At 38.2% G+C, this 15,242-nt stretch overlaps 1 protein-coding gene across 1 annotated transcript in view; it reads right to left on the reverse strand.

Moving 5' to 3' along the window:
* Window positions 1-15,242, reverse strand: part of LOC122480745 (phospholipid-transporting ATPase IB-like) — a 182,842-nt gene that overhangs the window by 155,366 nt on the left and 12,234 nt on the right. Inside the window, exons 5-8 of the mRNA XM_043575520.1 lie at window positions 13,649-13,718; window positions 4,989-5,113; window positions 3,578-3,689; window positions 47-212 (exon numbers count right to left, since the gene is read on the reverse strand). Coding sequence (XP_043431455.1) covers window positions 47-212; window positions 3,578-3,689; window positions 4,989-5,113; window positions 13,649-13,718 — 473 coding nt within the window. The remainder of the gene's footprint in view (window positions 1-46; window positions 213-3,577; window positions 3,690-4,988; window positions 5,114-13,648; window positions 13,719-15,242) is intronic.

Consider the following 15,242-nt stretch of genomic DNA (forward strand, 5'->3'; position numbering starts at 1 on the left):
TTACCACTCTTCAAATGGTAGCTTGTCAACACCCTCGGACACTTACCCTTCGTCCCGATGTACCAAATGTCTCCTCTATGCCCTTCCTTCCAGAGTATGGCTCCCACACAGCTCACCAAGGACATGGCCAGAAGCAGCAGGAACAATACCAGGATCTGCACGTTGGTCACCTTCTCAACAGTCGATCTCTTGAGAGGCAATTTGATGGAATTCTGCACCATAGCGAATGCATACACACCAAAGAGAATGAAAAACAATCAAAGGAATTATAATGTATGAATATTTTTATGGTAAGAGGAGGTCAAAAATCCCAACAGTTGAAAAGGAGAATATGGTTTTTGCCAAGTAAGTACCAACTCTGAAAGCACCATGTTGTTGAATGATGTGGCTTTCCCACTTCAGTCCTTGAAGCATCTTCTACTTATTCACAGAGAACATATTCACACAGCGGACCTACCACCACACAGTTCTAGGGTTTTTTAAAAAAGCAAATGTGGGAAATCACACAGTCTAGGTGATCTTCTTACAGATCAAAGAAAAAAAGACTGTACTAATTTATTGGCTTTACTATTTATAGTTATTGAATTATTTCTGGTTTGAAAACCATGGAAAGATACCTTTTATCTGAGTCTGTTGGGGAAATATTCAAGATTTTACCAGTACAGGGACACCTGGGTGGCTCAGTCGGTTAAGGGTCCAACTTCAGCTCAGGTCATGCATGATCTTGCAGTTTTCACGGGTTTGAGCCCCGCATCGGGGTTTGTGCTGACAGCTCAGAGCCTGGAGGCGGCTTCAGATTCTGTGTTTCCCTCTTTCTCTGTCCCTCCCCACTCGTGCTCTGTCTCTCTCTCAAAAATAAACATTAAAAAAAAATGTTTAGGGGCGCCTGGGTGGCGCAGTCGGTTAAGCGTCCGACTTCAGCCAGGTCACGATCTCACGGTCCGTGAGTTTGAGCCCCGCGTCGGGCTCTGGGCTGATGGCTCAGAGCCTGGAGCCTGTTTCCGATTCTGCGTCTCCCTCTCTCTCTGCCCCTCCCCCGTTCATGCTCTGTCTCTCTCTGTCCCAAAAATAAATAAACGTTGGAAAAAAAAAAAATGTTTAAAGGTTTTAACAGTACAATAATTATTCTAACACATGCTTATTTTAGGGACACCAAAGCTCTGGGTTAGGGATACAGGAGAGCTTCAAGTAATAACTTTCTATTAGCATTTCAAATTTACCCATAAATTTCTGATAATTGTCTGCATAGGTCTATTAAAATATTGACAAATAAATGTATATTTAACTTTCTTATATATATAACATGTATAATTAGCAAGCATATAAACAGATATAGGTATTTAACTTTGCAACCATACTTTGCCAGATTAAATTTACCATTTCTACATATTTTTTTAAGTAGGTTTCACACCCAGTGCAGAGCCCAGCATAGGGCTTGATCTCACAACCCCGAGATCAAGACCTGAGCTCAGATCACTAGTCAGACTCTTAAATGACTGAGCCACACTGGTGCCCCTACATTTTTTTAAGTGTGGAAGCATAAATCCTCAAAGTCTATTAGTTATGAAAATATGAGTTAGTAATCTAAATTACTCAGCTTTTTTACAAAGCACAGGAATAAAAATTGAAATCCTAGTTTTAACTGCATTAAGCATATTATTAGAGAACGTCCGTGCATATATGTGTACGTACTATAATTTATATAATATATACATTTATGTATAATATCTCCAAGGCAATCATGTCATTCCTTCTCTTTTTTTAACTGGTATAAGTAATGTCTTCAAATGCTATACAACATAGAATAGTTTTCAGCTAAGCGTGTTGTGCTTAAAACCTTTCAGTAAGGAAATATTTACACTTACTAGTTCTTTCTTTCCTGAAGTTATGAAAAGGCCCACTTTGAAATTTTTGTTATTCTGAAATGACCCAATCAGCATGTATAATAAGCAATGATTTACACCCACAAAATAATGTGGAATAGTAGGATGCACCTTCTCATGAGCTGCTGCACAGACTAGCCACACAGGGGAGATGATGGGACAGGCTCCTTAAATCAACAGTAGGCATTTAAATTTGAGATTGAATGTTGTATCACCAGCTATACAATTAAGTGATAACAGCACGATCATTTGAAGACAACTGAAGTCAGAAGGGTGTAGCGTTTGAGAGTTGTGCGTTTTACAGTTGAATCACAGGTCACGATTATGTGGGTCTATGTTGCCCTTGGTTCACTGTCCAGATACAAACTTCTATTTGTGGGTAGACCCTGTCTATATCGCCATCTTCGTCCAGGGTTTTTAGTATACAGAGTGTAAGGAAAACTTACACATTAACGCACTAGTGCAGGGTGTAATCCCAGGGCAGGAAGAATGAGAGGAAAAAGAAAAGTGAGACAAGAAATCAGGAAGCAAAGAGAGAGTGGAATGTTACTGACCAGTCATAGCTTTGCAAGAAAATGTACCTAGGGCCCCAGTCACAAGGGCCCCAACTTTCCTCGGACTAGTCTGTCACCATTCCGTGCCTTCTTTCTCTGCCATTACCCTACAGTCACACTGAGCAGCGCTCCCCAAATGGCCCTTGGACACATGCAAGTCTTGGTCTAGCGCTCTCCCACCTACCGCGCCTTCATTCTGAACCTCCCCACACCCTTGAAACTTTCATCTGCTCTACTCAGCTTTCAGGTCTCGGTTTACTTACATCGTTCTTCCCCACAACAGCCTCAATGTCAGGTTGGATGGAGCTCCTATATAAACACACAGCGTCCTACACTTAATCTGCCTTAGTGACCTCTGGCTATTACGTTACCTTGATTGTCTTCCTTCACAGACCGCAGGTAAGTCGAGGGCAGGAAACAGGCCTTGTGCCCTACTATACCCCACGGTCTTAGCACAGTGTCTGGCATTACACAGGTGCCAAAGAGATACTTGTGCAAGCAACAGTCAAAGCCAAATGTTATATTTTAGCAGATGGAATAACGGGTGGACTTACTGTCAAAGTATTAAGGATAAGAAATGTGCAAAACATTCCTAGTCCAAAACAGGTGTTTTTTTTTTAATTTTTTTCAATGTTTTTTATTTATTTTTGGGACAGAGAGAGACAGAGCATGAACGGGGGAGGGGCAGAGAGAGAGGGAGACACAGAATCGGAAACAGGCTCCAGGCTCCGAGCCATCAGCCCAGAACCTGATGCGGGGCTCGAACTCACGGACCGCGAGATCCTGACCTGGCTGAAGTCGGACGCTTAACCGACTGCGCCACCCAGGCGCCCCCAAAACAGGTGTTTTGAAGGATGTCCTGAAGGGACAAACTGAAGGGTTCTCAAAAGACAGTGATTGGGAAGAATGTTATGTAAGAGTAATAACTTACACAGAACTTCCAATGTCATTTTGGCCAAAATAATCTTACCACTAATGGGAGCCATGTAGACTAAAATGAAATATGGACCTCCCTTCAAACTTCAGGTTAGTAAACAGAAATGAGCCTCCTAAATCCAAGAGATATATAATGCTAACCCCCCTCACCTCATAAAAAAGGGAAAAATCTAGAGGCAATACAGTCATCACAAATTATTTTACCTGCATGAATTTGGTCTCAGATCCAGTGTAAACAACTATGCCAAGGATCCACTGGGTATTTTTAAGTTGTGTACCTCTTAGCAAGACCTGATCAGGCCCTACTGCAACAGGGCTAAAAATAAAGAGCATGTATACATTACCAAAAAGTTTTTTCTTTTCTTTTCACAAAGTGAAGCAAGCCTAGGCTTTCATCTTATACATATTTCTTTTTTGTCGAGTTCAACTTTGGGGGGAAACAGCAACAAAAACAAATGTGTCTTCATACAAGGAGCATGGGGAAAAAATGGTTTTATCATCCATTTCTCACTAACCTAAAGGTAAGTTGATTAAAAGTTCTAGAGAAATAATACCTCTCATACCTAGGGTGACTATGAAACTTAATGTCAAGGAAGACTGGGCAGAGGAATAAATACTTGTGTATTACCAATTTGATTTTCTATAGAAAAGATTACATGGGGTCATTCAGAGCACACAAAGCAACCTTGGTTTGCCATATTTTCCTGTCCTCCTCCCCTCTGGCACTGGGCTGACTCACTCACTATATAAAAAAATGCTCCCAGGGCGCCTGGGTGACTCAGTCAGTTGAGCATCAGGCTTAGGCTCAGGACATGATCTCACGGTTCCTGAGTTTGAGCCCCGCGTTGGATTCTGTGCTGACAGCTCAGAGCCTGGAGCCTGCTTCGGATTCTGTGTCTCCCTCTCTCTGTCCCTCCCCAACTTGTGTTTGTTCGTTCTCTCTCTCTCTCTCTCTCTCTCTCTCTCAAAAATAAATAAACATGAAAAACAATGCTTCCATAAAAGTCTTAAGTGGAAGCTAAGCAGAAGTGGAGCAGAAATTAGGGAAAATCCTTCATCATTATCAAACTGAATTCCTAGTGGCTTCTCTTCTTGGATGACTTTCGAGACTTTGTTCTTCCCGCTAACTTAGCCCAAGGGATGTGCCAAGTACTTCTACGCAAAGGGAACTTAGACCTGACTTCTCTAGCCCATCTACAGGTATACCAATTTTAAAAATGCCATATAGGGGTGCCTGGGTGGCTCAGTCGGTTGAGCAACTGACTTCGGCTCAGGTCATGATCTCACGGTTTGTGAGTTCGAGCCCTGTGTCAGGCTCTGTGCTGATGGCTCAGAGCCTGGAGCCTGCTTTGGATTCTGTGTGTGTCTCTCTCTCTGTCCCTCTCCCACTCATGCTCTGTCTGTCTCTGTGTCAGAAATAAATAAACGTTAAAAAAATTTTTTTAAACGCCATACATTTTCCTCCCATATTTAAGAACCTTTTTAACAGTATATTGATGCCTCTGGTATTTCAAAATCAAGTAAAAAAATGAAAAAACTATTAAACTGAGAGAACAAAAATGGCCATATTTTATGTTCCATTTAAAAAAAATGTTCAATAAGAGAAAAACGATACCTTTTACCATTTAGATACAAGGTTCCAATGAAGGTATTGAAATGACGATTAGGTCCTTCACATTCTATTTTTCCAGAGAGGCTTGACAATTGTTCTGTTTGCATTTCAGCTGTTTCTAACAAAGCCTGTAAAATAAAGTCAAAGTAAAATTAATATAAAACTTTAATGGCAAAGTTCAGTGTCCTAGTAGTTAATAAAATTATGAAAATGAGGGTCCAAAATGTATTGCACTTACCAGACAACAAATAAGGTACCTCAAACTTTAACATAAAGTTTGTTAGAAAAGTTTGCCATATGAGTATTTTGCAAATATTTTTAATAAGGTTCAAAGAGGTAGTAGGAAAGTCAAATTTTCATCATCTCTACATGAAAATAACATTTTTGAAAAGTGTAGTGACTTTAACCAAACATCATGGCATGTTTGATACATTTATAGCTGTAGCTGATGAGGCTGATATCTGGACCACACTTAGAGTAGCAAGGATCTAGAATAATGGCTCCAAACTTTTACATACATCAGATGCACCTGCAAGTCTTGTTGAAACACAGATTGCTGAGATTCACCCCCAGGGGGTCTTTTTGTTTGTTTGTTTTTATTCAGTAGGTCTGAGGTGGAGAGCTAGGATTTGCATTTCCCAAAGGATGCTGATGATGCTGGTCTAGAGAGCATGCCCAGAGAAACACCGATCTAGAGAATGTCTCATTGCAATAAGCAGACCTCAGCTTTACAGAGAGGAAAAGATCATCTTCAGGAGAAGAATCAAATTGCCATCTGTCTTTTTTTAACAGCAATACGAGACACAGGAAGAGAGTGAATTTTTATTTTTAATTATCTAAATAAAAGACCTTTAAATTCAGAATGTTATAACTTTCCAAATATCAAACAAATGTGAAAGTTTAACGCAAATATTCTCAGGCACGCAAATGTCTTAGAAGTTTTGATGCTCAGAAACCTACATCAAAACAGCTTGGAATGCACTTCTGTTAAAAAAAAAAAAAAAGATGCCTTAACAAAAATATGAGAGCAAGTTACCAACTGGGAGAAAGCTTTGATGACACGTATAACTGACAAAGAATTGGTATAAAAAATATGGGGGATGGGGCGCCTGGGTGGCGCAGTCAGTTAAGCGTCCGACTTCAGCCAGGTCAGGATCTCGCGGTCCGTGAGTTCGAGCCCCGCGTCGGGCTCTGGGCTGATGGCTCGGAGCCTGGAGCCTGTTTCCGATTCTGTGTCTCCCTCTCTCTCTGCCCCTCCCCCGTTCATGCTCTGTCTCTCTCTGTCCCAAAAATAAATAAACGTTGAAAAAAAAAATATGGGGGAACCCAAGTGGCTCAGTCAGTGGAGCATCCAACTTCAGCTCAGGTCATGATCTCACATTTCCTGAGTTCAAGCCCCACGTTGGACTCGCTGTCAGTGCAGAGGCCGCTTCAGATCCTCTCTCTCCCTCTCTCTGCTCCTCCCCTGCTCATGCTCTCTCTCAAAAATAAATAAAACATTTAAAAATTTTTAAATATTTAAAGAAGTCCTATAAACCAATAAAAAGTACAAATATATGTATCACCAATAAGCTCAAAAGCAGATGCTCAAGAATGATATATTAATGAATTTAAAAAGAAAAAGTAGGGGTACCTGGATGGCTCAGTCGGTTAAGTGTCTGACTTTGGCTCATGTCATGATCTCACAGTTCATGGGTTCAAGCCCCGCATCAGCTCTGTGCTGACAGCTCAGAGCCTGGAGCCTGCTTTGGATTCTGTGTCTCCCTCTCTCTCTCTCTCTGCCCTTCCCCCACTCATGCTCGGTCTCTTTCTCTCAAAAATAAACAAACATTAAAAGACATTAAAAAGAAAAAAATTGTATCAATTGAGGCTGAGAAAATTAGTAAAAAGTTTAATATGCATTCTAGAAAAATAAAATTCTTAGCAAAACTTTGCAAGGTTGGTGGTTATTTACCAGAATGAAATGCAACTACCCACACTTAACTATAAAATGTTAAAGCATTTCCATGTTAGGAACGAGAAGAGACTGGGTTCTAGGAGAGTTTCTGGGTATTGCCATAAGATGGGGGGTGGGACGGTAAGAAATTAGGTATGATTATTGGAAAGTAAACAACAAAAATAACCTAATTTCTAAAGAAAGAATTTATCACCCACAAAATCCTGTCTGCTTGACCTAAAAATTGTAGAAATGTGTAGGAATACTTAGTAAGGTGTTTGGATTTAAGATCAATAAACAGAAATAACTGTAGATGTATCATAATTGAGCCGTTACCCATAGAGGGCAACTGTCTAGTAAAGCCTCTACAGGCAACTCTATAAAGGTTTTTGTGTGAACATAGGTTTCTACCTCTCTGGAATAGTGCAATTACTGGGTCATATAATAGTTGTGTGTTCAATTTTATACAAAACTGCCAAAATGTTTTCCCAAGTGGCTATGCCATTTTATATTCCCGCCTGCAATGTATGAATAATCCAGTTTCTCCACATCCTCACCTGCGTTTGGTGTTGGAACTATTTTAAATTTTGACCATTCTGACAGGTGTGTGGTGATACTTCGACTCTGATTTTAATTTGCATTTCCCTAATGGTTAATGATGTAGAAAATGTCTTCATGTGCTTTATTTTCCATTTTTATATCCTGTTCTATGAAATGTCTCTGTCTCTTTTGCCCATTTTCTAAGTGAATTGGTTTGGAGGTTTTGTTTGCTTGTTTTTGTGTGTTTATTTTGTTTTTTTTATGTAGAGTTTTGAGAGTTCTTTATATATTCCAGATATCAGTCCTTTGTCAGACATGTGGTTTGCAAATATTTTCTCCTAGTTTTCAGCTTGTCTCTTCATCCTCAAAAGCAAAAGCTGTTCATTTTGATGAGGTCCAATTTATCATTTTTTCCTTTTATGGATCACATTTTTTGCATTGATTCTGAGAAATCTTGGCCTACTACAGATCCTGAAGATTTTTTTTTCCAATTCTTTCCCCTGAAAGTTGTATCATTTTACATTTTACATTTAAGTCATGACAAATTATTAATTTTTGTATAAAGTGTGATTTAGGTCAAGGGTTTATTTGAGGTTATTGTTTTGTTTTGTTTTGCCTGTGAATGTACAAGTGCTCCATAACCATTTGTTGAAAATGTTACCTTTTCTCCAAAGAATTGCTTTTGCACCTTTGACAAAATCGTTTGGGCATATTTGTATGGATCTATTTCTGGGTTTTCTATTCTGTTTCACTGAGCTATGTATCTATCCCTTTACCAAAACCACACACTCTTGATTACTGTCGTAGAATGTCTTGAAATCTTATTCCTTCCATTTTGTGCTGCTTTCTCGAAATTGTTTTAGTTATTACAGTTCATTTGCCTTTCTGTAAATATTTCAGGATAACCTCATCCATATCTACAAAAGATCTTGCTGGGATTTTCCTACGAGTTCCATTAAACTGGTATGTCAATTTGGGGAGAATTAGTATCCCTTACTGTGTTGAGCCGTCCAATCCATGAACACTGTTTATCTCTCCATTTATCTAGATCTTCTTTAATTTCTTTCATCAACATTGTAATGAAATTTTCAGCATACAGACCCTGTCTATATTGTTAGATTTATACCTAATTCACATTTTGAGTACTTATAAATGGTATTGTATTTTTAAATTTCAGGGTCCACAGGTTTATTGCCACTATACAGAAATGAAAGTGCTTTGTGTTTATCTGGTATCCTGCATCCTTGCCAAAAACACATTATTTCATTTTATTTTAGATTCCTTGGAAATCTAGGTAGACAACTTTTTTTATGTAGACAACTATGTCAAAATCAAATACAGTCTTATTACTTCCCTTCCAATATGTATGCCTCTTTACTGCACTTTCTACTGCTTCCAGTGCTATGTGAGTAAGAGTAATGTCAGCAGATATCCTTGCCTTGTTCCCATCTGGGGTGGGGGTGGGGGGAATGCATTTAGTCTTTTACCACTTACATTTCATTACATATATTTTAATAGTAGCTCTAAGTTTTTGTAGATGTTCTGTACCAAGTTGAGAATGTTCCCCTCTATTCCTACATTTCCCTAATTTTTCTCATTGACATTCAATTTTGTCAGATGCTTTTCCTGCATTTATTGATATTACCATGTGATTTTTCTTCTTTAACCTAAAATGGTGGATTACATGGATGGATTTCCAATTATTAAATGCACCTTGAATATATGGAATAAACCTTTATGTTTCTTTTCCTATAGTTCTGAATTCTATTTACTAGTACTTTTAAAGAATGTTGGTGTCAGTACCCTTGAGGGATATTGAAACATTTTTTTTCCCCACTGTCTTTGTCTGGTTTGGGTATCAGGGTAATAATAACAGCTTCACAAAATGATTTGGGAAGGGTTTCCTCCTTTTCTGTTTTCTGGAGGAGACTATATATAATTGATGTTCATTTTTCATTGCATGTTTGTTAGGATATTCCACTGAAACCACCAGGGCCTTGAGATTTCTTTTGGGGGCATTTTTAAATTATGAATTCAATTTCCTTAGAAGTTATCAGGCTATTCAATTTATCTTTTTAAGTGTTTGTAGGTTTTTCTGTTATGTTTGCCACAATTTCTAGCTTTATTCTCCTATGGGTGGAGAACACGTTCTCCGTGGCTTCAATTTTTTTCATTTTTATGAGGCTTGTTTGATGACACAGGTATTCTGTATCTTGGTGTACGTTCTTTGAGCACCAAAAAGAGTAGGTCTTTCTTTTGTTGGGTATTGTTGAATGCTGTATAAATATCAAATAGATCCTGTTGGTTGATGGCATTTAGTTCTGTATCTTTGAGAATTCTCTGTCTGGTTGTTCTGTCAATTAATGAGACAGGGTCGCTGAAGTCTCCTACTAAAAATGTGGATATGCATATTTATCCTTTAAGTTCTAGCAATTTTAGCTTCACATATTTGCAGCTCTGTATTTTGATGCATACACATTAACACTGCTATATCTTATTGGTGGATCGACTCTCTTGTCATTACATAATAAAAAAATGTTCCCTTCTATCTCTGGCAGTTTCATTTGCTCCGATGTCTACTTGATATGCTATTAATAAAGCCACTCCTGACTTATCTTTACATGACATATCTTTTTCTATCTTTTACTTTTAACCTGCCTATACCATTATAATTAAAGTGAGTTTTGTATAGAAAACTTATATCATCCAGCATATGCTTGGATCATGTTTTTAATCCATTAGATAATATTCTAATCCAATATTTCAGGGCATTTAATATAATTATTGATTTTGTTTGTTTTTTTCTGATTTTGCTTTATTGTTTTTTCTTTCTCCTGCTTTCCTTTGGGTTACTTGAACATTTTTTTAGAATTTCATTTTGATTTGATTGTTTTTTAGTATATTCCTCAGTGTATAACTATTGTAGTGGTTATTCCAGGCATTACATTATTTATGTATAACCGCTCACAGTTTGTGTCATCTTACAAGTTTAAACAAAATATAGAAGCCTTGCTTCCTTTTATGTCTCTTTACCCTCCTCTGTTACATACCTTATATATTTTCTTTCATACATTTACAACCACATCAGATAACTTTATAATTTTTGTTTCAACCATCAAACATAATTTAGAAAGCTGAAGAGAAAAGAGGCGTATTGTATTTGGCCTTATTTTTGCTTATCATGTTCTTTATTCCTTGTTTCTTATGTTCCTTTTTTATGGTTTCCTTCCTTCAGCCATTCTTTACAGTACGTCTTGTGGCAACAAACTGTTATTTTTTTCCTTCAATTGGGAATGTTTTAATTCTCTCTTCATTCTTGAAAAATATTTTTGCTCCATACATGATTCTGGACTGACAGTTCTTCCCTATCAGCATTTTTTAAATGTTATGCCACTTCCTTCTGACCTCCATGGGTCTTTTTTAAAATTTTTTAATGTTTATTTTAGAGAGAGAGAGAGACAGACAGAGCATGAGTGGGGGAGGGGCAGAAAGAGAGAGGGAGACACAGAATTGGAAGCAGGCTCCAGGCTCTGAGCTGTCAGCATAGAGCCCGACGCGGGGCTCAAACTCACGGACCGTGAGATCATGACCTGAGCCAAAGTCGGATGCCTAACCGACTGAGCCACCCAGGCTCCCCTGACCTCCCTGGGTCTTAGTAAGAGATCCGCTTTTATACAAATGGTCTTTCCCCTATAGGGAGTATCTTTTTTCTCTCAACTACTTTAAAATATTTTTTGTTTTCAGAAGTTTGATTATAACGTGTCTTTGTATGGATTTCTTTGGGTTTACCCTTTTTGGTTCACTCAGCTTCTTAAATTTATAGCTTGTTTACGTTTTTTTGGCAAATTTGTGAAGTTTTAGCCACTGTTTCTTCTGATAGTTTTTCAGCTCCACCATCTTTTCCCCTTCCAGTAGCTCATGTCATGAATGTTAGCTCTTCGGTTATATTCCCACAGGTCGCTGAGGCTCTGTTCATTTTTTTTCTCAGCCTATTATCTCTGTTATTCAAGCTGGGCAATTTCTATTGCTTTATCTTTCAGTTCATGGATTCTTTCCTCTGTCCCTTCTATTCTGCTGTTGAGTTCATCACTTAGAGTTTTTAATGCCTTAAGTACTTTTTGTACTTTTCAGTTCTAAAATTTCCATTGGGTCATCTGTTTCTTTGCTGAGATTTTGTTTCTTTGCTGAGACTTTTTATATGTTCCTATTTGTTTCAAGAATGTTTGTAGTTGCTCATTGGAGTTTTTTTTTTCCAACAGATCCTTTAAAATCGCTTCCAGATAATTCTAACATCTCGTTATCTTGGTGTTGGCATTAGCTGTCGTCTTTTCAAGGAGTTTGAGATCCTCCTGGTTTTTGGCATAATAAGTGACTTTTTATTGGAATCTGGACATTTGGGGTATTATAAGATCTGGATATCATTTAAGCTTTCTGTGTTAGGTGGCTTCCTTTGACACCACTCTGACAGAGGAAGGTGTTGCCTCATTACTGCAAGATGGGGGTAGAAGGACAAGTTGCACACTTGGCCTCTGTTGACAGCCAAATGGGGAGGCCCCTTGTTACAGCTGGAAAGGAGTGGGAGTTCTGGCTGCCCTGTCGCCTCCATCATTGAAAAGATTGGAACACCTTATTACTGATGTCCATGTCATCTCCACTGACACTGTGGAAAGAGGAGAGGGCCTTACTGCCACCCTTATTACAAAATCAAAGTCTTAGCTTCCTACTTGGTTTCTCTGACATCATCTTTGTGGCGGAGTTGGGTGCCTCATTTCAGCATGGTAACGGTGGAAGTCAAGGCTCTACATTCAACCTTTGCTGGCAGAGGTGGGAATGGGACCATATTTTCACTCCGTGTCTGGCTGGGGTAGAGTGGCCATTGTCAAAGTTTTTGTCTTACTCTCTGCCCTTTTCCCAGTCCTTTGACTAGAGAAAGGAGGCTTTTGTTGGACCATCCTTTTTTTGGGTCTGTGTCCATTGGTTTTTCTGGGTTTTTGGTTTCTTCAGTCCCAAACCTGGTATATACAAGGCAAAAGGAAAACCCAGGGAACTCACCACCATGTTGTTCCATAGGTTCTAAGGTCCCACAATCTACCTTCTTCTGTCACTCTTTCAATGTTTTTCAATGACACTTTCAATGTCTCCTTATAATTGTTTTCTACATAATGTCCAAACTTTTTAGTTGTACTTAGCAGGAAAATAGAAGAAAACATGTCTACTTCATTTCTCCTGAAACAGAAGTCTATAATTGCATTTTTAAAATTCAAGAAGGTACCACCAAACTATCACAACAATTAGTACTGGGGATAAAGATGGGATTTAGAAGATAGAGAAGGTTTAATAGACTGCCTAGGTTTCTGTACTGTTTGTATTATTTTTACAAAGATGATGTATTACTTTAATAAATCCTAAATACATATTTTTCACTTTCAATCACACTAAAGTTTGCAAAAAAGATTAGCAGACATGTAAATATTCAAATGTAAAATCAGGGGCTTCCTTTCTGAAGCCAAGTGATAAAGCAAAGACTCAATTATTTTATTTATTTTTATTTTTTATTTTTTGAGAGGAAGAGAGAGAGCACATGAACAGGGGAGAGGGATACAGAATCTTAAGCAGGCTCCACACTCCTCACAGATCCCGACACGGGGCTCAATCCTACAACCCTGGGATCATGACCTGGGCCAAAACCAAGAGCTGGACACTCAACTGACTGAGCCACTCAGGCACCCAAGACTCAATGATCTTAAAGATCAATGTCTTTTTTCCATTAATAGGAAGTTAATTGGAAAACTATCTCCTTCCATTCATAATCACAAGTTACTCTGAAATTCAAATGATAGTTTAAAAAGCAGTGTTATATAAGATCACTCAGAGCTCATTTAGATTAATAATTATGATATTTATCATGAAGATAGTTATATTACCAAAGCACTAACAAAAATATCCTCAAAAGAGCATGCTCAAAGGTATGTTATCCTTTATGACCTGAATTTTATAGGACACTTTTTTCTTACCTAGTTCCTACTTGTTTTTTTTAAAGTACCCTGTAAATAACTCCTGAGGACTCATTACATCTACACCAGAGTAGTGAGATACTTTTCTTCATGAAAAATAAATAATTGGCACCTGACAAAACTTGACATTGTGAGCTTAAGCATAAAATCAGGATTTAAAAAGGTGTCTTTACCTGCCGTATTTTTAGGTTTGTCTCCCCATCCAGATTAGATGTTGCAACATAACATGTTGCCTCAGGTTCACTAAGGAAAATAAAGCAAATAACTTGAATGAATATCTGTCAAAAAAACTAATTTCCCAATAATATGAACAATGAAATGGGACCTACATCAACAGCTCTGTTTCTTCAAAACCGAAAAGACCACAGTTACTTTTCCGGGAGATATTAAGTCTGATACCACCAGCCTAAAATTCACCCTGTAGTAGAGAACTTTCTACCCTTCAAAAGCTGTGTGATTACTCTTTACTCTCAGAAAGAGACATGGCTGACGGTGAACAGAGTATGTTATATAGGCCAGAACAGACCAGCATCACAACGAGGTCAAACTTAAAATTCTGTTCTTTTCTAAAATGTGTCCGTGGTAGTTCCCAAGAGCTCAGGCTCTATGGCCTTTATAATGAGGGTAAATCTTTAGGATAACTCTGGACAGAGCTGAAGTCCTCAAACACTACACTTGGGCTTCTCCATTTCTATCTGACCTCACCAGTGAAGAAATTAACACTGAATTAACAAACATTTGTCTTGCCAGATTTTACTCCATGTCAAATGCAACTCACTCATGAAAATTAATTATTTGGGGAGGCGGGGAGTGCCACAAAGAATAACAAAAATTGTCATTAAAGTCTTGATTTCAGTCTTATCTCTTTTGACTGTATCTCATTCACAGCAGTATCAAGTTTAAAATAAAACAATCTATGAATTTTGCCAGCCAAGACCATATACCCCAAAATAAAAACAGATCTTCATTAAGGATGTCAGTGATATAACAAAGTAAGAACTTCCAAAAACTTTCTCCTCTATAAAACAATGAGATAACTGACAAAAATTATCAGAATCAAGTTTTTCACAACTCTGAAAATTAACTAAAGATTTAAATCAATCCAGGGAGATTTTATTCAAGAAAAAAAAAAGCCAAATCTTGTTGTTTTTAAAGAGAGCTTTGTAATATTTTAACTTCCTCCTGCTTTGGGCTCAGTAGCAGCTTTAAAAAATAACAGTCCACATTTCTAGTACTGAGGGAGCATAAAAGATAATGACCTCTTTCAAAGCCTTATTCCCAAAAAGTTATTATTTCACCTGTCTGATGGTCTCTGGAAGCTCCCACCTGAAGGGCTTGTTTTTATCTGACTTAACCCAGAGCTTACCCAGTGCTCAAATCTAGGTAAATAGTGGTGGGTGTGGGAGAAACATTTGTTGAGAACATTTACAGGAAAGTATTTTAATGTTGCAGCTATCTGAGGTGATGTATAAGTTAGGGAAAACAACAGACTAACCAAAAAGCCTAAAAGAAAAACTTTCTTTTTAAATTTTTATTTATTTTTGAGAGAGAGAGAGAGAGAAGGAGGGAGAAAGAGCATGAGCATGGAAGGGACAGAGAGAGAGGGAGACACAGAATCCAAGCAGCCTCCAGGCTCTGAGCTGTCAGCACAGAGCCCGACGTGAGGCTCAAACTCACGCCCAGGTGCCCCCTAAAAGAAAAACTTCTAATGAAAAGCAACAAAAAAAAATCCTGGGGAGGAGAGAGAATTTGATGGTCAGAGATGCC

Source organism: Prionailurus bengalensis, chromosome A1 (genome assembly GCF_016509475.1).
Source record: "Prionailurus bengalensis isolate Pbe53 chromosome A1, Fcat_Pben_1.1_paternal_pri, whole genome shotgun sequence".
NCBI lineage: Eukaryota > Metazoa > Chordata > Mammalia > Carnivora > Felidae > Prionailurus > Prionailurus bengalensis.